Genomic DNA, 23,770 nt, shown 5'->3' on the forward strand with positions numbered 1-23,770 from the left:
GGCGCAATCGCAATAAGACCGCAAACTCGCGCACACACACCGGCGCGTGCGTGTACAATCAAATCCAGCATCCGGTGCACGCAATCACAGTTTGATTCCTCAGGCGTGTGCTCGCCTCATCTCCTTTAGCGAAACTGATTATGTCGGAAGCTTCAGAGTTTAGAAAAAACATCTCACATTTTTTGTTGTATTATAGTTGTACTATAGTTCTATTAGAGAAAATACCAGTATTATATTTAATGTGAAGTAGTTCAGTGGAGCTTAAAACTCACTCTCAAACTGACATTCAGCAGGCTGTAGGCTCTCCACTAGAGGGAGCTCAAGGGAGTCTATTAGAAAATTTGTGAAAATTGTGAAAAAGTGAATTGTGAAAAGTGAATTTTGTATAAAAAGAAAGTATGAAATCTGCCATTGACATTTGGCCATCACCACCTGACTTCAAAGCTATCACGAGACAGTGAAAAATGACATTGAACTCCTGGTGAACATTGTAAAAATGTAAAACCTTAATTAACCACAAACTCACGAAGACAAGAGCTAAAAAGAAAAATCTGAATTCTGAGAGTAAGTGGCTTGGGTGCCTGTCTCTGAAGCACCATTTCAGAAGAATGAATTTTTAAATTGTTTTCACCTTCCAAATATGCTAAGAAGGATCGTACCAATGAAAACAGAACACATGAATTGACACTGTAATTTCACAGTATCACTCTTCATCAAAGATGCAAGGATGTGTTTCCTTCACCCCATCTCCCCTATGCTTAGGTATTGATTTTCAGACAATCAGCAGGAGGAAAGAACAGAGAGGAGACTGTGAATATCAGTCCTGTTCATTTACTGTACAATCATGTTCAGAACAAATTGGAAAGACTGCACTTGTGCAACATCATTGCATGCCATCTAACCTTGGCACCCCCCTTTCACACGCCATAAAATTAAGCATCTGCTTATGCCGCTGTGGCCAGGCCAGAATAAACTATAACAACAGAGGGTGTAACATTCAAAGTCAGGCCAACTCACATCATCAGACAAGACATGGCCAATAAGCTGGGATAATGCAACCTCATTTATAACCCAATGAGGACACAAATCAAATCACAGCCAATTTGTATGAAAGGAGTCATGTGCAGTAGAGAGCGTGAGCTCAGTGTCTGTTCATAATTGTCAAGTATGGCCAGAATAATCAGAGCCAAAGCAATGTCTTTACATCACAGACAGACTTGATTCTATATTTGGATTGTTATCGTCATGCAAATTCTGCAAACAATGAGGAAATTCTTTCTGGTAAATAGCAACACCCACAAAATACACAAAGCAGTTTACTGTGTACTGCACCTAATAACTAGCTGTGTTTTGTCAGAGTGTGGGTCTTATTCAAGACTGCTACATATGGATGTTTTCACAGACCTTGGTTGTCATAAGTGTTTTAATCTGCAGCCAAAACACTAGACTCTCTAATCACATTCAATCTTATGAATGAGAATGACTTAAAGACATGAGAGTACTGTTGGAACCCAGCTACTTCTCAAGGATGGCCAGAATAGTGAGAGGAAGAATGAATGAAATCTATGAATGTATGCTTTGACAGAAGAAAAGGCAGAAAAGGGGGTAAAGGAAGGGACTACCTGCTGCTAGACCGAGGCAGTAAATGTCCAGGAAGAAGAGGCTGAAGCGATTACATGCCCCCTTCTTCTCACCCCCCACCCCCTCCCACCTTTCCCTTGTGATCTCTGAGGATCATGTATTATGCATTCTCAGAAATTATTTAGCAAAAGTTCTGCTTTTAAAAGCCTCCCTGCCTGGCCCAGCAGTCTCACTTTAATGTGAGAAGGCCTCTGACGACCAGTCTCCAAAATCTCAAACATCAGCTTCCACCGGTACTTAAACCGGGGGGGGGGTGTCAGCCTTTGAGGGGGGCTCTTGATCATCCATCCACAAATACAGTATGTTATACTGCACTGTAAATCTTTCCTTTACTCACCAAAGAGTAAAGAAATGCCTGATGAATGACTGGATCAGGAATGATGTGAAGAGATGAACATATCTTTTGTTCGACTGAATTTAAAAAGAGCTAAAGTAAAACAGCAAGCGAGAGAGAGTGAAATAAAGAATAGGCTGCATCAGCACTCTTGAACACTGAAATGGCAGTGTCACTCTAAAATAACAACCTTGTTTTTTTTCCATTGAGGTTTTCTATAGTTTCCTGTGGCAGGATGTCAGCCATGGCTATGTACAGTGCGACACAGCTCCCTCCTGCTGCAGTAGCTGTCAGGCTCAGACCAATGGATCTCCATCGTCACACTATCAGGCCTCTAACAGTTCCCTGCTCCCACCAGGGGCCATCAACAGAGGCCAGGCCATCGTATTGATGACAGCTGGCTATTGATCAAGTCTCCTAATCCCAGCTGGCTATAGCGGGGAGAGAAGAGAGGGTCACCCAGTCAAATGATCAGGATTTATGACCACACCAGATTTTTGTAGAAAGCTATGTGTTGTTGATTTGCTCCTTCACACCTTTATTTCTCATTTACTGTGTCTACAGCATCAGTAATAGTTACCTTTTTTAAGTTCTAGCGCAGATACGAAATAAGATAAGAAATTGAACCACAAGAACAAGAATCTGCCTCTGACAGATACATGTATAGTGTGTGAATTGTACATTTTATTGATGATATCTATAAAGGAAGTTCCTGCTGCTCACAGCTGGAGAGCAGAGGGTGTGTCTTCCTGAGCTTTGCCACCGCACATTCCTGTGCCGACTCATGTGATCATCAGTCCAACAGGAACAGAAACTGTGTATAAAATCCTTCCTATGAATGTTTTTATACAGTGTAGTTTTTACAGTCTAATTCTGCATTCAAATACATTTAAAGTCACAATCCATGACCTAGACAAAAGGATACCGAAAATGAAAACACAAGACTGGAATCTGCTATTGGCTGTCAGGTCTTCTAAGGACCACCTTATGGAGGAGTGACAAACTTAATGTGGCATGCAAGGTGGGAAATGAAGTGGAAAGTAAGAATTTACCAGAATATACTGTATATAGGTGCCTCCTGTTAAAACATGATTGTACATGTTTTCTGATTTTACAACAGTCAAGATGTAATATGTAAATCTTTATTTTGATTTGACCCCAAGTCTGCCCAGTTACATGGTGGTCTGTCTGATGCATTAGACTTCACTGACACCTGGTGGTGATAACGTACTGATGACGTACTATTCCATTTCATTAGATGTACCACTAATCCTCTGAGGGTCACAAGGGGGGGCTGGAGCCAGTCCCAGCTGACACTGGGCGAGGAGCCGAGTACACCCAGGCTGCCAGTCTATCACAGGACTGACATATAGAGACAATCATTCACATCTAAAGAAAATTTAACTTGCATATTTTTGGACTGTCGGAGGAAGCTGGAGAAAACCCACGCAGTGAGGTGACAGTGCTAACCACTGCACCACTGTTCCACCTTCGGCTGAACTAGAATAAAGATAATTTAGGCATGTGCCTCTTTAAAAAGAATTTTTAAAAAAAATGTATGTATAAATGTATTTATTAGCTCTACGGCTCAGTTTATAAGATATTCTTAGTTTTGTAGTCAGACACTGCTATACAATTGTGTCCATAATTAACCATAAAACTATATGGTTCAATTTGATCAAAAATATGACACTTGCCTGATATCAGTATGGAGCTAGTGAAATAATCTTTATCATTATGTAGATTATATAAATAAGGTTGTTAGACCTTATATAAGACCATTACATTCCATTTTCTATCTTTAATACGGACCTAAAAAGAGCAATAAAGTTCTAAAAAGACAAAAATCCTTTATGCAGTCTGGACCTACTAAATTAGAACCAAAGAGAAGGAAATGTACATCAAACATTGGATATTTACAACCAAACATCTCACTGAGAGCCTGTCATCGCCTTGGGGAACAATACAAACTGCACTGAGCTCCTTTCATTCATACATTCTTTGTTGTCTTTTTTTTATTTTTATTTCATATCTTTTCTTTCATGGTTCTCACTATTTTAAATACATAAACTGTATCTACTAAAATATATTTCATAATATATATGTTTTTTAATTATTTGTCATCAACTATTTTGATATTTTTTCATTCACTGTTGTATATCTATGTGCCAACCATTTGCCATCTAATTCAATATTCTCAAACCTTGGCATGTAAACTGCAACAACCCATTGCAGGAAAATCTCCCTGTGAGTCTGTCATCACTCCAGATACAAGCCCACAGTGTTTATGCTATACTCCTTGTAAGGTTTAGTATCCAAGCAACAACCCATCGCTGACCTATAGGAACCCTTTCCATTGGATTACAATCACTGACCTGCGCACATTTTCAGCCTTTGATATAATAACCTATAGATAAAGTATAAATAATTAAAATATGACTGGTCTGCAGTACATTCTGATCAACCACTACCTTTTCTCTTAAGAAAGCAGTGAATTAATTTCTAGACATATAATCTGATGATGAAAATAATTTAGGCAATAACTGGTCACATTTTATTAAGATTTCATGCAAATTCGATTTTCTTATCACCTTTCCCAGGCTTTTCCAGGCAGATAATAGGCATTTACACATCAGCTCAAATAAACACACACAAAAAAATCTGTTTTGTTTCTTATCTCCACCAGATGGCAGAAATGAGCTTATTAAGACAATTTGTGAGCAACACAAGACTGCTGCTACTGGGGGTTGTGAAAAACTATTGCCAAAGGGCAGTGCAGTTGGATAACATGGTAAAACACAATCTGTATTATTATCATGTCAGTTAGCTTCTCATACTTACCATCTCTTAGGAGATATTATAGTTGACATATGTAGTAGTTGCCATGTAGTTACATCAAATATACCATGCTATTTTTGATTTTTGTTCTTACTCTAATTTTTTAGCATCATCCTTGCACAACCACTGGTTTATATTTAGTTTAATTCAATATGAAAATCGACTTGAATTTTCCATTCTCCAGTTTGTGAAAGTTACATTGGCCTAGTGTATAAATGCAGTTGAAAGCAGATAATGAGCATTCAAAAGCTTCACAGAGAGAAATGTCACATTTGTATGTATAGATTCAAAAACAACCTCCCCAATTTTAGCAAGTGTAAAGTCTCATATTTCAGGGGTTTATTTAATTGAATGAATCCCCTCATTTACTGTACATGATGCAGTTACACACATCCTGTTTTTTACTCTGCACATCACTGCTGAATCCAGACAAGCTTGAGCATTGCCAGTTAAATCGATGGTGGTGACCTCACATATATAATATAAAAAAAAAGCATTTATTTTGTAGTGACATCAAAATCTTCTGTAACGTCTACAGGTTGAGTTCAAATTATTTATAAAACTTTATTTTCTTCTTTTCAACTCAACAGCTGTTTCTCTTGGAAAACCTCCAAGCGATAAACCCAAACCACAAACATGGTACGTACATCGAACAGCACACAGCGCCATCTACATCGTCAAAAAATACACAGTCTACAAAGCTCAAAAATTATGAGAATAATGATAATGAAGGATATATCACAAGACTGTCCATATAGGTTGAGATCTCAAAAAACGGGAAAGAAAGTAAGTGATACAAAAGAGTAAAAGAAATGAAAAGAAACACAAGGGAATATTTTAAATACTGTAATGTCTGTTGGACAAACACAAAAGTACATTATAAATTCTTCTCTGATTTCCAGTTGCTCTGTGTCCTTTTTCATCTGGTACTTCTAGTACTTCTACACGAGACTTGAAACTTCTGCTCAGACTGGGGAGGTATCTGTATGTAAATCTTGACAGGGTCATGCAAAGGGGTTACATTCATTTGGGGAGTGCCAGAGAAACAATAATAAAATAGAATCATGATAGAGAAAATAAATTCATATAGTCTGTATACATAGATCATTTTCTATTTGGCTTATACATCAGCTAAGTAAAGCAATTCATTCCTGAGGTGCAAGGCTGTTGTCAATGACATTTTCTATTAAGCGTTATGTGTGTGTGTGTGTGTGTGTGTGTGTGTGTGTGTGTGTGTGTGTGTATCAAGTGGAGCCAGAGGGGTAATAGTCTCAACATTTTTTACTACACTATTTGCTATCTTTTTATCTGTAGCAAAATAGGGGACGCACAAACAAAAGCCAGACACAGAAACAGACCAACACTACTCCACATGCCTTGAATTCTATATGTGGCCCCAGCGACTGGTGAGCCTGTGCAAGCATTCAAAGCCTGCACCTATCAATCTATGCCTTGCGACTACAGCTGCTGGTGCGGCCATGTTGTCACACAGAGACATGCATACACTGGTTGTGTCACAGTGTCATGACACAACTACAGGAACAAGTGGACAGATAGGCAGAAAAGTCAGAAGGGAGCAGCACTGCCCCAAAATATGCGGTCAATCCGACCGGACCTGACTACTTCATGACTCTAGACTTCTTCAGGTGAGTGGTTTCAAGCATAAGACGGCCGACAGAGTCAGCCCTCAGGCAGCAAGAGATCTTCTTTACACATATTAACACAAATTACGGGGACAAAACCCAATGGCCGTACCTACTGGTGTGAATGTGGTGCAGAAACATCAACAGAAAGTAACGACAGTAGAATAATGCGAGGTAGCATTGATGAGGGGAACAGAGGGACCTGAGAGGACAAGCAGGCAGCGCTGGGTAAATGCTTAGATTTGCATTTCTGTGTACAAACAGAAGACAAGTAGCCCTGTGAGAGCGAGGGAGGTGCATAAAACCCCCCTCCTGGGTTTCAGCTGGTGAACAAATCAGAGCAAATACATTGTACACTTGCGCATGTGTACCGTGTGCTGATGTGTGTGCTGTCAGTTGCAGAGAGCAAAGAGAGTCACTCTGCCTTTAGGTTAGTGTATATGGATTTGAAAAACTGACTAACTCTGCAGAGCAATGACTCAGATTATGTTGTTTAGAGCAAAAGCAAAACTCCTCATTAAAGTTTTTTTTTTTTGTCAAAGGGCAAGTTCAATGTCACTATCAAAATACTGATAACCCATTTATAAAGAAGAAAATATAACAAAATAAAAACATTCAACTGTTAAAATGACTTCATACAGTAGCATATTATTTAAATCTGTTTAAAATCAACTGGAAATGCATGCACAATGTGAATAAACATTACTTCTTCTGTTCTTTTTCATGATATTGTAACATTGTAGGATTTGCATTATACCTAGTCTGTTTTACAAACACATATGGACACAAATAAAACTAAGAAGAAGTCACTGACGTGCATGCTCTCATGCTGAAAAGAAAAAAAATCACAACCATTATTAACATTTCACATTATAGCTATCTGAAACAAAAGAGAAATGAATGGAATTAAACCATGAGAAATGTCAATGAGAGTGGGTAAGTTAGGAGGCAGGGTTCGTTTGGTGTTGTCGCAGCTTAAAAGGTCAAGGGTCATGACTGTTGGCCGCCCCACTGGCTCTCTACAGGCCGCCGGAGGAGCTCCTCTACATGCCTCGCCACGTCCATCGTGTCATCCAGGTCGAAGTCTCCATCCGTGTCAAGCATAGAGTCACTCCTGCCACAGGACACAGAGAAGAGCCACCCACACTCAGACAAGCTGGCAGCACATCACCAAAAAACAAAACAGCAAGACCAACGAGACACAAAATGCACGCACATGCTCACACAGAGCAGCTTGTATGTTCAAAGGACTCACATTGGTGGGTATATGCCATAGGTGTGAGGGTGACTGACAGGTGCTGGGGAGGCGCCGTGATCCATATAGGTTGGGTTCCCACTTGTTGGGTCTGGATTGGCTGTAGCAAACCTGCACACACAGACGAATACACACACAAACCCAAGATAAAAGCCTATGAGTCTATGCTCAGCAGTTGCCTAAGCAACTACCCTCAGCGTGTTTTCCAGGCCTCGCTGCATCATTATGGCCATTCTCTGTACTGTGGATGAACCAACTGCGGAGACAAGCAGGGAGCGGGGCTTGCTAACTAACAAGCCTAACTCTAATGATGAGCTGAAGACAAGCTTGCTCAGGAACCCTGGCCATCCTTAATTGGCCTCCTCCAACTGTAACAGCTAACTAATAGCTGATCTGAATTCAGGGTCCGATATTTAGTGATTAACTCTAAATGTTGCCACAGAGGAAAAACTGGTGGGTGGACAGCAGAGGAGAAAGGAAGGAGTGAGATAGTAGGAAGAACAGGAGGAGAGAAGAACTGGAAGCTTGATACTTACTCTGGCACCACTTGTTTGATCTGTGGCTTCACATAGCCGTCCACTGCTTTTGCTTTAAAACAAACAAGCACAGGGACAAGAATGACTGACAGCTCTGTGTGGTTATTCTTCAATCAAGACATTGCTTCACTCAGGAGGCTTTGCAGCTGTGATATTAAAATTTTAAAGTACAGAAGAGCAGCCAGTGCAAACAGAAGGTTGCTTACAGAGTGGTGGGGTATAATATTTGGAGAAAACCTCATCCTTGGGTCTGTCAGGGTAGAGGAACAGGAGGTGATTGAGATCACTGATGCGGTCAGCCAGAGAGCGAATGGAGAAGTCTTTGGTTGTGTAGGGCATGAGGTTCCAAACCATCCTTTCACCTGAAGAAACACAGAACCCACACCAAAGTATCAGCAGTGATAGTAATATAACCTCCATTTCTCCAGAACCTTTAACTACTTTTAACGTTACTACAGTGATGTTTTAATTATCTAAATGAGATGACAGGTATCAGAAGTTACATTTATGTTACAAAAGTGCAGACACTGATCTAACTTATAGCTCCTTTAGGACACTTTAAGCTCATTGTTTTTCCTTGTCCGTCTACACCGATCAGCCATAACATTATGACCACTGCCCCCTAGTGGTCAACAACTGCATAATGCAGCCATAATTCTAGCAGAAAGATAGGAGGAGCCTTAAATTTTTTCTAGATTTCCTGCGCTGTTGATTCAGTCAGAAAATGACAAATTTGGAGTCGTAACAAGGATTTGCATATTATACCTGCTTTGTTAGGATTTTCTGCCACCCAGGCTATTGTAATTCCTCCGATCTCAGAGTCACTAAAGCGCAGAAGGAAAGTGCCATTGGGTTTGGACATCAGCATGTCCTGAGCCTGCTGCTTATTCACGAAGCCCAGAATAGCTCTGAGAAAGAAAAGGAGAGAGACTATATATAGAAAAAGACATAGACAATTGTCATGTGCTTTCCCTCACCACCTTTCTCCTTAATTTAAGTCCTAGTTTACTGAGAGCAGGTCCAGCTCCCCCTGTTGCCATGGAAAATCATGAAAGTGAACCATTGCTTGAGTTGTCAAGACAGACAAAATAGGGGAGAGGAAAACATTTACTTTCACAGAACATGGAGTCTAGCTGTCAAAATGAAAAAAGAGAGGTATTGCTTTTATTTTTCTGTTCTGACACATTTTTCATCCAAAGACTGAAACTGACAAAAAAAAAGAAGAAGTTTCCTTACCCATCATTCCAGTGTGGTTTGAGATGCTTTTTTGTGAGTTCCATTACACCGTCAAACCATTGCCAAAATGTGAAGTTCCTCCCTGGCAAGCTTTCCTGTATTTTTAAAAGCACATAGACATGTACATCTTCTAAAAGGTTTTCAGACTCCCTCATCTCCATCAAGCCCATAAATACAGAGAACGACATGTCCTCATCCTCAGTTGAGTTTGATTTCACTAAGTGCATGGCTGAATGTGTATGTGTTGTGTATCCAAGGAAGAGGAAAAAGAAGACAGGGTGTATGTGTGTAGCCTATACACAAATCTGTGAAGCGGCTGAAACTTGATGTTCCTGTAATCTAATGAGACTGATGGTCTGTGGTGAATGTGAGTGTGTTTTCTGCCATAGCCAGCTGCTTTGAGCCAGAAAATGAGGCCTCTAGCCATTCACTGTGTGGACAAACAGGCCCATTAAGATGAAGACCTTGCTACCAATGAGGCGTTCTCACTCAAGTTGACTACAGAATAGGGCAGTAGGGACACTGCAAATGGAGCAAGAAATATTTCTATGTATGAATAACCAATAGTAAATCATTCCGTGGTAAACCTGCATGTGGCTAAAATGGCTAACTGAAACTGGCCTGTGGGCATTTTGAAAATACAAAGAAGATAGAAAATGCTTTCTGTGCAGCATGACAGAAATCCATATATTAAGACTGATGATGGCAAATAATCAGAATAGTCTTCATAAAAGAGCTGTGTATTTGTATTCACAGAGGAAGAAAAGGAGAAAACCACAAGGGAAAGAAACTTATTCACCCTGTTAAACTGTGACCAAGTCATAGTCATGTTGCGGTAGTCGTCAGGGTTGTTGCTGGAGATGCTGAAGGCCTTTTGAGCCAGGAAGACCAGGTTCTCCTCAGACAGGCCTCGGTTACTCTGCACCTCAGCCTTATACTTCATGTTGATGGCATCACATAGCTGAGGCCAAAGCACTTTATCTGGTACGAGGAAAGGCACCCGTCCCTGTAGAAGGCAGAGGATTTACATGAGCGTTACTGAGGGGAGCAAGGGAGAGGCAGAATGCAAAACACAGTCATGGATAAAATGTGCAAAGATTAATGCATAAACAAATGCACACACAGCTATTTCCACAGCAGCAGTATTTTGATATTGCTTTATTGTTTCTGCAAGGATTAATACAAGCCCCCCTTTCACTCAAAATTGTGTTGTTCTTATATTCCTTGGATGTTGAGCTTCACTGTGCAGAACTGTCAATTTGCATTTGATAAAATACACTTAATTAAGTGTACAGTGAATCATTAGAACTGTTTATAGTTTGTGTATCATTGTAGATCAGCACTACACACTACAGACTTTTGTACATTAATAAAATGTTTATACTCTGTCTATTGATGCTAAATGCTAAATGCTAAAAAAAAAATCTTAAAGCAAAGTGTTACCAATGAATAAGATACTTTTTACAGGTAAAACTAGGAAGTTTTGTGATGTGATAGTTATGTGATAGATGTTCTGGCATATCTAAGAACACAGGCTAATGTTTAGCCATCCCTATGTAAAATTTTGAACACAGACACACTCACACAAATTACTCACCGGCTCTGCAAAAGCATTGTCCCACAACACAGTGGCTGTGGCATTATTGTCTTGGCTACCATGAACTATCACCACTACAGGAAGCGATAATGTCTGTTCAGAGAAAGAGGAGAGGCTGTCAGTGCAAGAAAGCTACAGCATCCACTTGACTTTCATTGTAGTAGTTCCATAGATTAATATTAGAGAAGAGCACTTTAAAACACCATCATAAAACCACTGGGAAGAGGACAGATGAGGACAGGTGTTACTAGTTGGGCAGATATAGGGCACTGCATGTCACAGTATGTGTGGGAGTGGATGCTCAAGGCCTTGTGATTTAGGCTTATAAATGAGCAGATTCCTGTTAATCTCTTGGAGCAAGAATGTATATTGTGTTTGTGTGCCAAGGCTAATGTAATCTTTTCTACCATCCTATCTATCTAGGCCCTCTTACCTTCACTTGAAAGACAAGCTCATTGCCTCCAACACTAAACTGGGACTCGAACAGAATGGTGAACTTCTCTTCTGTGACAGACTCTGCTCCTCGCCTGTCCGATCGCTTGATCCTCTTCAAAGACTACATGAAAAATAACATATGTAACAATGAGGAATAGTGCATATACTGTACATTTTGCCTACGCTGTTAGGCTGACAGTGCACACATGATACATATAGTACATGCATGCATAATTTATTTTGAGTCACACTGCAGGGCTGACATGTAAATAATCCATGGCTCTGGGGATTGTTGCAAACAACATGTGCGATGTAGAGGGAGAGTCTACTGATGCTGCACACTGATCCTCCAAAGCATTTCTGAGTTGCCATGGGTATGTGCAACACACAATGTGCTGTAATACCCACACTGCAGAGTCACAAGACAATAACACTGGGTGGTGCACTGCTGCTCAACAGTGTTGCTTCTAATCCTATTAGATCCCAGTAGATTTTATTTATATGTCAGTATACTGTCACTTTAATCTAGCAAATCCCAAAACTATTGGAATTGCATTAATAACATGTGAAGCTATTTCAGTCCAAGAGGATATATTTTCTATTATTATAGGAAAATATTATATTGCCTATCTTGACTTAGATACATTTTTGCCATAATATTTAAAATGAATTCTGCAGGCACTTTCTGCTATATGAAAGGCATGTTTGTCATTTAATTTCCTGTTGCTTCCATAACCGTAAACTCATCTGCTCATGTAGACCACGAGGCCCCACTCACCATGTTCCTGAAATGGGCACTGAGAGTGCCCGTAGTCTGGTGGTACTCCATCACACAATTATTGTTGAGAATTTCCCCACTGCTGTCACTGAAGGAGAGAGACAATCAGGGAGTCAATTAGCTGTACTGTCTGCTGTGACGCACTTAAGTGCTTACAATTATGTTCTTCCGAGAACAAATTAAACAAAATGATGCTCGTTTGGACAGCACAAGCTGTGTGAAAAAAACATGCTGGGTGTAGGAATTATGCTCATCATACTCATTTTTTTTATATAACTGTTTGACTGCCACCTCTTCTATCTTCTCAACATGAGAAAACAGCAAGCAGATGTGTCTAGGCTGCAGATCAGTGCTGTATCAAGTGGTTCAGATGAGAAACAGCAGATGATGGCTGAGCTGTTGAATTGCTCACCCATTTAACCACTGGCTGCCTGGCTGACCTATACAGTCTTGGAAGGTTTCTATTAGTCAGGAGGAATGTGGACCAAGGCTGTGGAACAGGCTAAATGTGGATTCTGCATCCACACCATAGATTCCTCTGAGGAATTGTTCAAGTTCCAGCCATGTCTCTGTGGTGAGGTCTGGAAACACACTAGGCCAGAGTTCATCCTGGATTCCTGTAATCCTTGTAGAAAACTAAGATTCCTTGTCTTAATGGCGCCATGGGAGTTTATTGCAGTGTCCCCACTAAAGCAAAAGGGAATACTAAAAAATGTGCATACAAAGGAAGGGGAACAGATGGATCACATGTGAAAGCACTTGAAACATCTGTTTCAAAATTGATTTTCTGTACTAATTTAAAATAAACCATGTGGCTAATGTCACCAATTAGCAATTGTTCAAATATTTTCAGTTTTTAAATCCACACTGATACAAATAAAACACTGGACTTACTTCCTTGTGTTCTCGTTCTTCAACAGGGCCTTGGCTTGTTGTTCACTAATGATGGTGGCTTTGACTTGTGGAGGGTTCATGTGCACATTCAACTTCCCTCCAACTAAGAGACGCACTGTAGCAGGCAAACTTAGGTTTGGGTTTTTAACACCTGTGGAGGCTGTTTCTCAATGATGAAGGTGCTGTGGAGAGAAAAAGCTGGAGATTGACTGAATTGCAAAAAACAACTATATCAATTTGTTCACAGCCTTAATAGCTTATTTGATGCATTCTTGTGGAATACTGTAGCTAGTTACAATATAGCATAAATTTTCAAATAAAAACTCAATAATGGCCAAATCTTAACAAAGACTTCAGAAGGCTATAAACACAAAGAATGCAAACAATTCATGTTTAAAACATACAAAAGACAGCACAAATGTTTTATGAGGTAGAAAATGCTTTCAACATGTTCATTAGACTTTAGATTCACATACACGTACACATGTTTTGGTGTGAAATGTTGAATAACTGCTTGTTGACCATGAAAATTCCACAGGGTTCCTGACCTAAGGATTTGCGAATATTAGCCTTTGAAATTGACCTTAATTGCAACCATGCACACAAATGGAAGGTCATGAACATAATCCCTGCTCAGTAAACCAACAGGGTTAACAATTAATTTCTTCTGACGATATGGTCTGCTTTTCTTGTCATCTGATTTCCACCGTAACACAAAAAGAGAGAAAGAGACGACAGCAAACACAACCTAATAATTAAGCCTGCAGGCACAGAGGGAGCTTGGAAGCAAATGCATACTGTTCTTATGAGCCTTCAAGCCCTCTGGTCTGTAGCAGAACTAAGTGGTGATGAGACAACAAGACTCTCCCATTCCCAGCCTGAAACCTCCTGAGGCTTCAGAGGGATATATAGAGGATGTTGTTGTGAAAACATAACCTGTGTTTGTACTGTGCGTGATAGCAGTGCATTACTGTCTGGTCACAGGCTTGTCTGAGACCAATCAGAAATTGCTGTGACAGTGACATGGCTTCTCAATGTGTTATGGGTCCCTGCAGGGACAATCTTCTAGGAAAGTGGGAGAAGATGCTGTCAAAAACTTCAGATTACTTTCTGTTCAGAGATACTGGAGGGCTAAAAAACCCTGGCAGATGTGCCGCTGGGGCCAAAAATAATGTACTAAAACAAGCTGTATGTACTCTTGCTTCCCTTTAATCTCTTGCACACTGCATGTTCTGTGTCTCTGTAGATTTCTTGAGGTGCATTCAGCTACCATCCATTGCCTCTGGGCACATTTACATTCAGTCCTGGACTCTTTCTTATCTTGTTCTTCACCCTCCTCCTCCACCAGGGCTCCTCCTCTTCTCCTCTGCCCATGTCTCAATTTGTACTGATGGGGTTTGAATGATGGTCAGGTGATGTAATAAGTTAAATGTGGCTCAGCACGGGGGCTCAGACTTTAACACAGGAGGAAAGACACACACTTAAACTTACTTGTGTAAAATTTGTGTAAATTTTTGTATTATTTGTGTACATTTTGTATTTTTGTATTTATCGTATATAATTTCTTCTATAGTACACAATTTCGATTGTACTTAACTGTACAGTGACAATAAAGCCTATTCTATTCTATTCTATTCTTGAATCCTCTTTTAATACATATCCCAACCATGGATCCCATCACCACTACAATCTTAACTCTCACCTGCACCAAGATAAACCCAGACCCAAGGCAATCTTTTATGAATGGTTCCATTTCATGAAAATCTTTATGACATAGTTTATCTTTTTATTTATCAATATTTTGTAATTTTCTCTCTAAATAGTAGTTTTTATTGTTCTGAGTCCATTGGCTGAGTCCACTGGATAAAAACTGCCTTGAAACTTGTGAGAGATTCACCGGAAACGATGCATCATGTAATGCATATGTACTTTTATCTCATTAGTAACAGCCTCACTGTTTACAGCTTATTTCCTTTACACCATATCAAATCTGTATTAAGTCACTGCTAATGCAAACTGAACATATCCTACTGCCACTGCTTCACATAAGAAGCATATGGGGTGGCTTTCATGGTGAAACACAGAAAACACAAGAAGACAACATTTTCGACACTTTTTGAAGCAGATCCATTTCGAATATTACAGGGATCAATGAAACAAGAAGGATCAGCTACAGTGAACTGTATGCGGCTCCTCAGCAGCAGGGACAATTACTCACACTAAGCGCAGAGCGAAATCAGACTGTGGTGTGATTTTTGACCGACTTCTATTAAAACAGCATATGTTTGTTTGTTTGGCTGCACAATGAACAGGTACTGTATGGCCAGTTTCTCTTTTTATAACAAAGTAGCTGCTAAGTGAGTGTTTGCCTTAGTACTAGACTGTATTTGCTGTCACCATGGTAACTACAGGTGTCACCAAATCAACCAGTGCTGAAACCTTAAGGATAACAACTTTACTTTAACAGCTCTTAATTTAACGTAAAATGTTCCCACTTTAGCAGATGTTCCTTACTGCTCATACAGTAAGTACTGAATGAAGAAAACACAAACAAACATTCTCTACAGTCATATTCAGTAGCTTCGCTCATGTGGATCAAATCATTGGATGAATAAATTTAATGCCTAAGTAATTTAATTTTAGTAATAGATGATATCTCTCGCTCTGTTGGCCACAAAAACAGCTAATGTTGTGTAAGTAGGATTTGCTTCCATAAAGGCCAACACTGAGTGCAGGAAAGGGCAATGCCTCATTGGACATAACACACCCACTCACTTATGCACATCCGTATACTGAACTTATACTAACCTCCATTCCTGGCCTTAAATTCAGTCCTTAGACATATAGATAAACTTGAACACACATCACACACACACCTTGTGACCAGTGCTGAAATGATATCTGTGATAGTACTGTTGAGTTCATTGAGGAGCTCTTCAATGGGGCCAGGGATGGGCAGCTGTTGTCTAAGGTGCTCTGCCCTCCGAATCTGCTGTCTGTTCTGCCAGATAGTTTCTGCCAACTTCTCACACCTGACACACACAAAAAAAACACACAAGTAAGAATTAGGCCTAAACATAGACATGGTCAGAGATACTATTTCCCTTAAGAATATCAGTTAAAATTGGACATAGTTGAAGGCAACAATCATATCCCTGAATGGACAGGGACGGCTTTTATGCTCCAAAAAAAGGTAAACAGAACACAGTTGGGCAGAAGATAAAGGATTAGAAGATGTCAGCAAATGTCTGCCCATGTCTCTCTTATTAGGAGCCAATAAACTTTGGAAATAAACCCAGTGGTAGTCAATTGCAAGCTTGTAAACCTGTGACCCTTTGTTTTGTGAGAGAGTCTAGTGGCTGTGAACTTGGCAGGAGGTAGAGAAGAACCCACCAGGACTGCAGGATGTCCAGGCCTCCCTCCTGGTGGGCCCCCGTTGCCTGCCAGCTGTTGCCGTCTCTTCCACTGGATCAGCTCATCATCCAGAATGATGGTCTGCTGCTTCCTCAACAGCTGCAGTGTTTTCTGATGCTTCTCTGCTAGGTCCTGTACACAAAAAGATGAACACAATTCCACAGCCTCAGAACCACTGGCATGCACACACTTACACAAATTAAAGAAATAAGGTATATGAACAAGATAAAGTGTGTATTTCCTGAGTGTGTGTTCATGTCTTACCAGTCTGTATTTCTGTAGTGTGTTGGCCTCTCTGGTCAGCCATGCCTCCACAGTGGCTCTCTTGCTGAGAAGGGCGGGCTCCCGTAGCTGTCGGTCAGCAGGGGGCAGCGTGGTCAGGCTGGACAGCTGAGCTGGGGAGGGATTGGGGGGGGCATTCATGCCATCCAATAGGAAGAGGGGTAGGGATGAGTTAGAGATGGAGGAAGGTAAAGAGAGAGGTAGAAGTAAAAATCTTTAACCTGACATATACAATATAAATTACAACATTTATAAACTGTTAACTTTGATTTAGTGTGAGACAACATGAGTTTATTCGAGCTGCACACTGAGCAACTTAAGACTTCAAATAGTAATTATGTTATGTTTCTTGTTTATATTTCCTATTAACCAATTGATCAATCATTTAGCTTACAACTGTGAGTTAAAATGCACATTTGAAAAGCTAGGCAGTAAAAACAAAAATTCTTGCATTACTTTAGAACAGGGATTACTAGATGAAAGTCCCCTGGTCTCACCCTGGATGCGGAGGCTCTCCTGGTACTGGATGATGAAGTATTCCTGGTTGTGCTGGAGCTTGCGAAGATCATTCTCAGTGTCCTGGGTCATCAGACGAAGCTCCTCAAAAGCTTGGTTGATCTGTTGGTATTTCTGAGACATGCTGTCCATCATCCCGCCCACCGGAGAGCTCGACTGTCAATTACAAAGTGTGATTGAGAGACAGGGACAGAGAGAGAGAGAGAGTGAGGGAGAAAATAATGGGTTTGGGAACAGTAATTGGTAAGGTTGGTTTAGATGGTGCATGGCCTGTAAATTGTCTGTCATTGGATTGTTTATGATAGTTGTTAAGGGAAATGGCTGGTGACTGTTGAGCTGAGAGCTGAGCTATTGGGGGATGGAACTGGGATGCAAAATTAAGCTGGACATGATACATTGACCCCTGCTTGTGGCGGCTGCGTTGTTTGATTGTAAAATCCCCAGTGACCACAAGCAAAGTAGGAATGCTGCAAATAGAGGGGGAGGAAATGCATTTGCTTATCAAACTCAGGCAGACTGCATGGTCAGTTAAAGCTCTGAACAAGAGTACCATGGTGCCTAAAGGTTCAGACTAAACAGGGTGGAATTCAATCAGTCCAAATATGCATTCCACTAATAGAAAAGGCATGTTGTGACTGGAAATCAATTCACCCCAGGAGCTGCTGAGAGTCAGATGTTTTACGCACTGCTGGCTTTATGGTTTTATAACTCAGTGCTTGTTATAAACCGTGAAATATTTGACTTCCATTTTTGATTTCCCTCCATATTGCAGTGTTGCAGTGGAGAAATACAAGATTTGCTTTTACATTCCCATTTTATAGCATGATTAAGTGCATGTAAGAGTTTGCAGGTATCAAATTAATAATAATCGAGGAAATCTGCAGACTCTGGGAGATAAATTGAGGAAACAGAGAGTAGTTACCAATTACCCAATCACTGAATCAGTTGCCATTATGTAGTTGAGCTTCTGTTTGTGTTTGCAGGCTTTGTACAGGCTGTGAAATGAATAATGCATGGAGAAGCCACAGGTGTTTGCAAGTTTATATTTCAGTGAGGATGTCTGTGTGCAGGCAAATGAGCAGAAGAGTGCATGTGGGTTTCAACCTGCGTACATATTGCACTGCACACATATGCATCCTACTTACATTTGTAGCCTCTCTGACGAGCCTCTGCTCTGTGTAGAGGATATGTTTGATGCATCGGACCAGCTCCAGAGGACAACGGTCATACGTGCTCTGAAAGACAAGGAGCACATGTGCTGTGTTAAGGCCTGTTAGCCCCTGACGAGTGGAGCGGCTGCTGCACACAGTATTCACCAATTTAGTCGCATCAAGGAAGCTCGCTAAGTTCTGTAGCCAATGCCGCAGACACACTAAAACCCATTAGATGAGCCTAATGAGACCCATCTCTGAAGCTGAGCACACTTTATATAGAGCCTTGACTCATTAACATACACACACATTGTCACACACACAAACCAAAGTTGGGCGGTTTATGTGTTACAGTAATATATTTTTTTCATGAGCAGTGTAACAAATTGCGGTTTCACTTTCAGTTTAGAAAATACTCTTGTGAGTCATTCAGTGATATTCTTGTTGTTTCCTGCTTTAAGTGGAAGGATGAAGTTGCATTTAAAGTTAAACTGTTTTCATCACACTGAGTTTGCAAGGAGAGCTAAATGTTAAATGAAAAAGACAGCTGGGCATCAACAGTGTTTGTTCACCTGCATTATTCTGACTTCTGAAAGTAAGATAGGATCTCAAGCATAACAGAAAAATAAGCCATGTACTGAAAAAAATAGCACCACATTCAGCCAATATACTACTTGTAAGCTGTATGTAAAAAATGGAGTGGTAGGAATTCGGGATTGCATTTTGATTTTGCACCGCCAGCCCCCTCACCCTGTTTCTCTGCCTAGTTTCAGGGAGGGGGGAAGACAAACAGAAGAACGGATCTGTGAGCAGGGGGATCATAAATAGCAGCGCTGGCTGGCTACCAAGGCCCTCACTTGGGCTGTCCTCTTGTTTTTCTCATGGTGGATACAACCTGTTCTTGAAACATTTTGTGCACTGCATGCTCTTTCTTAGAACTATGGCAGGGGAGGTGCCTTCCAACCCCTTGCTTATCATTTTGCCACACTGTAAACAATTCAAATCTTTTATAGAAAACACAGCTGCAGTCTGAGCAGGTGATCTCATTTCTTTGAATATCCCTCTGGTTTTGGTTGCATGAACAGTAGGCACTTCATGTTAAAGTACTTTTCATTCTTCTGTTAAGTAATACATACAGTATCAAATACATTTTTATGACAAAAGAAATCAAGTGCCAGGGAAACTTCTCCTTCACTGATGAATCTGACAACTGAACTGAAAGCACAGTTGATATACATGCTGCATTTAGTCTTTTGTGTGTTCTCAAACTTTGACCATACTGACCCCAATTCAGTTGCCCTCTTTGACTACAAACCAAAGCCAAAGTCTCTCAATGAAACAGGCTGTACAAACAGGATAAGTTGGCATTTTTTCAGCTTGCTGGCCACTGGCAGGCGAACCAAAACATACAACTAGTAAGGTGCTGTATATTGCTAGGTGTTCAGTGTCACACACAGTTCTCATATATAGCTCTCATGGCTTTTGAGGTATAATTCCAACAGACTTACCTTGAGCTGGCTGGCGTAGTGTCCCAGTTTGATTTTGAGGAGGAAGCCGTCTTCTCCCACCTGGTGCTCAGCCTTGTTCTGCAGCTCCTGTATCAGACTGTCCAGCAGGCGTTTGGCCTTGAACTCCTCCTGCGGGTTCTCCAGGTCTATGACATCCCTAAAGTCACATGCACACACGCACACACACACACACACACACACACACACACACACACACACAACACACACACACACATAGACACGTGTATAAATGTGCACACATGGTTTGTGAATGAACAAACAAAAAATGGACAAGAACCATTCAAATATGCTCTCATGGACAAACACACAGCACAAACATTTGTTCAGGCATGGCATGCACATTTATTCTAAAGAGCAACTCACCAGAGCTGGCCCTCTATCCACTGGGACAGATAATGTCGCACCTCAATGGGGAAGTGCTGACCATATAGAGACTGCATCTGGTGCAGAGCATCTCCCTGGAGCTGCTGGGCCTGGATCCACACTGCCATCTTCAACACCCTGAAGATGAAAAAGGGGGGTTGGTTAAAAAGAGTAGAGAAATGAGACAGTGTGAGGTGATGAGAAAAGACAAGTAAGGTCACAGAATATGAAGGGATTATGAAACTTTCACTTTCAAATGACTGTTTGCTAAACCACCAATTGAGGCCCTTTCAGTCCCACCAAAACATACATACAAGAGCATAATAAGTATGAGGTTGTTTAAAAGGTGTGTTGGCTGATGACGCCGTGCACCCTTTGGAGGCTAGACTTGGATGCCAGGAGAGTGTAGGGTAACATTAGCAGCTCTGTTTACACTCCAGAAACCACAGCCAACATTACACTGGCACTTGCATATACTTTGCACACACCATTCAAAGCACACTGGTTAGTCCTCACCCTACTCTTTTCTTTTCTTACATTGAAAGTGAAACATACTGTTTGAAAATGCAGACAAAGTATGCAATCTGAATGAAGTCTGATCTTCAATTTCGCCTTCTGCCTGAGGCAGCTTTTGTCTCAGTCTTATTATTATGTCATGTATATATTTAACATCCCTTTTACAAGATTCTTTTTTAAAATAAGTCAGTTGGAAACATGGGAAAGTCTGCCAAAGACAACCTTTTTCAAATAACTCATGGGGCAAATGATTAATTAGCTCACTGCAGCTGATACAATCTGCAGGTGATAGTTTTCATTTCAGCCGGCAAAATCGACGGTTACCAGCTAGAAATTAAAAGACTGGTTTTGTCTATCTGTGTGAAATCAAGGAATCACTGTTTTAAAACATGACTGGGCATTTCGAGTGGTAAATCTGCCACCATATCATTGTGAACTGCATCTGTGCGAGAATGGAAAGCTTGACAGGGGAGCAGGGCTTAGCTAACAGTTGTCAGGCTGTAAGACATGTACAGGAAAGAAATAACCAATATTTATTTTCTGAGTAAACCCACATTATGAATTGACTAAATCCACAATTCAATGAACCACTACCAGCTTACACACTACAGCCTACATCTTTTAAAACGAAACCTACAGTATACAGATGTTTCTGGTTTCCCCCCATGACTACAGCTCCAAGCCATAGTGGTTGAACCAGTCGTGTGTCTTTAATCTGAGTGTGTCTTTAATCTTAAACAACAGCTCCACATTGAGTGTTACTGTGTATGGGTTGAGAGGACTTTGTGTTGGGTCACTGCTACTTGTTTCCAGTCAACACACCCACTCACCATTCTCAAAAGTGGCACAGTCACTGTCAGTAAAAGACTGAGCGATATGAGTACGCGGGAAGTTTGTGGTACATATGTATGCGTGTGTGCGTGCGTGTATGTGCATGTGTGTAGTTGTAGGTGCTTGTGGTGTCCATGGTTCTACTTGACAGTGTGTACGTCTTTTGCTTATCAACGTGTATGTAATAAACAGACCAAAACATAGTATCATATACAGAACAATGAAGCACAAAAGAAAGTTAATCTACATTATCTCTTCATCTGTGTCTCTTTTCATCTCTTCTCATCTCTTTCTCTTTCTCTGGCTCATTTCATTTGCTCATCATAGCTTTAGTTTACAATATCCACAATACCCACAAGGCATTCTCTATGTTGCTGCTAATCTTGGATAGAGGTTTCCTTTTCCTATTTTAAACTTTTATTTCCTCTTTAACAACAGAGGCTAGTCTGTAACTGACGTTTACACATCAGTTTACAAATAACATTGGGGCTGTGCACATTGTCATGGGTATGCATAAAAAAAATGCAGGAATCCACATCCCTGCACAAAAAGAAACTGCATCAAACTGAGGAGGATCCCATGACTTGCACAAATGACCTTCAGTCATCTGTCTAATGATGGAATGAGCCAGCTAGATAATAAATTAATTTGATGAAAAACTCAAAAACCTTGTTACAAACATTTCATCCCATCTGACCACCAGGCAAAGCATGTGCATGTTTGCATGTCATGGCACAAATCACCCCTCATAGCTGAGTCCAAATGTGTGCATGTTCACCTACTACACATATGTGCGTGCATCCAGGTGAGATGAGCTCAGAAAGATAATTCCACTCCTTATGGTATTTGCGTCTGTAGACACTAATCCTGTCAGCCTACACTAATGCTCCTGCGCTCATATCATTCTGAATATTCCTCTGCACTTAACCTTTGAACCTTTGAACCTTTCAGATTGTTCTTATCCACCAATGACTTCAGATTTCAGCACAGACTTCGCAAAGCAGTCACATTTACACAGCTACGAAAGCAAACTGTTAGTAGTCCTATGAGTGGCTCACCTCTGTGTGGAGCAAAAGCTTTGATATATAAATCCTGAGAGGTGGCTTCAGTAAACTGCATGTGAAAATCACACCAACCATACATGGCAGATGACTTTAACTGTCATAGTAGAAGGGACTTTGTCTGTACTCATCAAATAAAATGAACAAATAAATTATAATATGGTATGGAAAAAAGGATTTCAAAAAGTTAACCTGGACAATTCTAAATATCATTTTGTGGTTGTTTTGTGAGTGCTATGTCATTATGATTTATCCAGATTTATCAACTCCATAGCTGTAAAGTTAAAAATTGTAATTAAAAAGAAATAAGACATGGTTTTTAGAGCAATAGTGACTGGAGATGCACTTTATCGTCTGCTACAACAAAACATTCATTAAGTGTCTTGCGTTACATGCATATAATCAAATCAGTAAATTGGTTACCTAGACAGTAGATTATATTTTATTCTACCTGAAACAATGAGCTGGAAAATTCACACACACAGCAGTAAATGCTCAGTTTTCTTTGTTGTAGCATGAGCATGGAGTCTGTTTTCAGACTGTGTGTACGAAGGCAAACTGCAGGCAGAAGAAGACACACTCACAATATATTTTCAACAGTGCTTTTCAAATGAGTAACCTGCACATGCTTTATCTATGAGGGCATCAGCGCTCAAACTATCAGCTGATTGGAGGAGGAACCGAACAGGAAGAGCATGAAACCTTTTCTATCACCTCTTTCTGTGACACCCATTGTGGGTGCAGGACTGTTTTTCTGTACCATCCTCTATTACACAGACACACAAATACAAGGCACACAGAGTATGCTGGGAGCTTAAGCTTTGTAGAGCAATTGTTGTATTGCCAAAAGACAGAGGGAGAAACTGGTGTTTACTAGTCTGTCTGTCTCTTTAACAGCTCTTTAGGGTGAGGGCTCCAGG

General features: G+C 40.5%; 1 protein-coding gene across 1 annotated transcript in view; it reads right to left on the bottom strand.

The window, feature by feature from the left end:
* Positions 1-4,515: 4,515 nt before the first annotated feature.
* The window catches only part of stat5a (signal transducer and activator of transcription 5a), a 51,735-nt gene continuing 32,480 nt past the window's right edge, over positions 4,516-23,770 (bottom strand). Inside the window, 20 exon segments of the mRNA XM_018702607.2 lie at positions 4,516-7,570; positions 7,712-7,822; positions 8,248-8,299; positions 8,454-8,609; positions 9,013-9,155; positions 9,484-9,578; positions 10,283-10,489; positions 11,081-11,173; positions 11,514-11,636; positions 12,294-12,381; positions 13,188-13,318; positions 13,321-13,369; positions 16,064-16,219; positions 16,581-16,609; positions 16,611-16,733; positions 16,866-16,996; positions 17,381-17,555; positions 18,545-18,634; positions 20,059-20,215; positions 20,443-20,580. Coding sequence (XP_018558123.1) covers positions 7,447-7,570; positions 7,712-7,822; positions 8,248-8,299; positions 8,454-8,609; positions 9,013-9,155; positions 9,484-9,578; positions 10,283-10,489; positions 11,081-11,173; positions 11,514-11,636; positions 12,294-12,381; positions 13,188-13,318; positions 13,321-13,369; positions 16,064-16,219; positions 16,581-16,609; positions 16,611-16,733; positions 16,866-16,996; positions 17,381-17,555; positions 18,545-18,634; positions 20,059-20,215; positions 20,443-20,570 — 2,361 coding nt within the window. The 5' untranslated portion in view covers positions 20,571-20,580 and the 3' untranslated portion in view covers positions 4,516-7,446.

This window comes from Lates calcarifer, linkage group LG11, assembly GCF_001640805.2.
Source record: "Lates calcarifer isolate ASB-BC8 linkage group LG11, TLL_Latcal_v3, whole genome shotgun sequence".
Lineage (NCBI taxonomy): Eukaryota > Metazoa > Chordata > Actinopteri > Centropomidae > Lates > Lates calcarifer.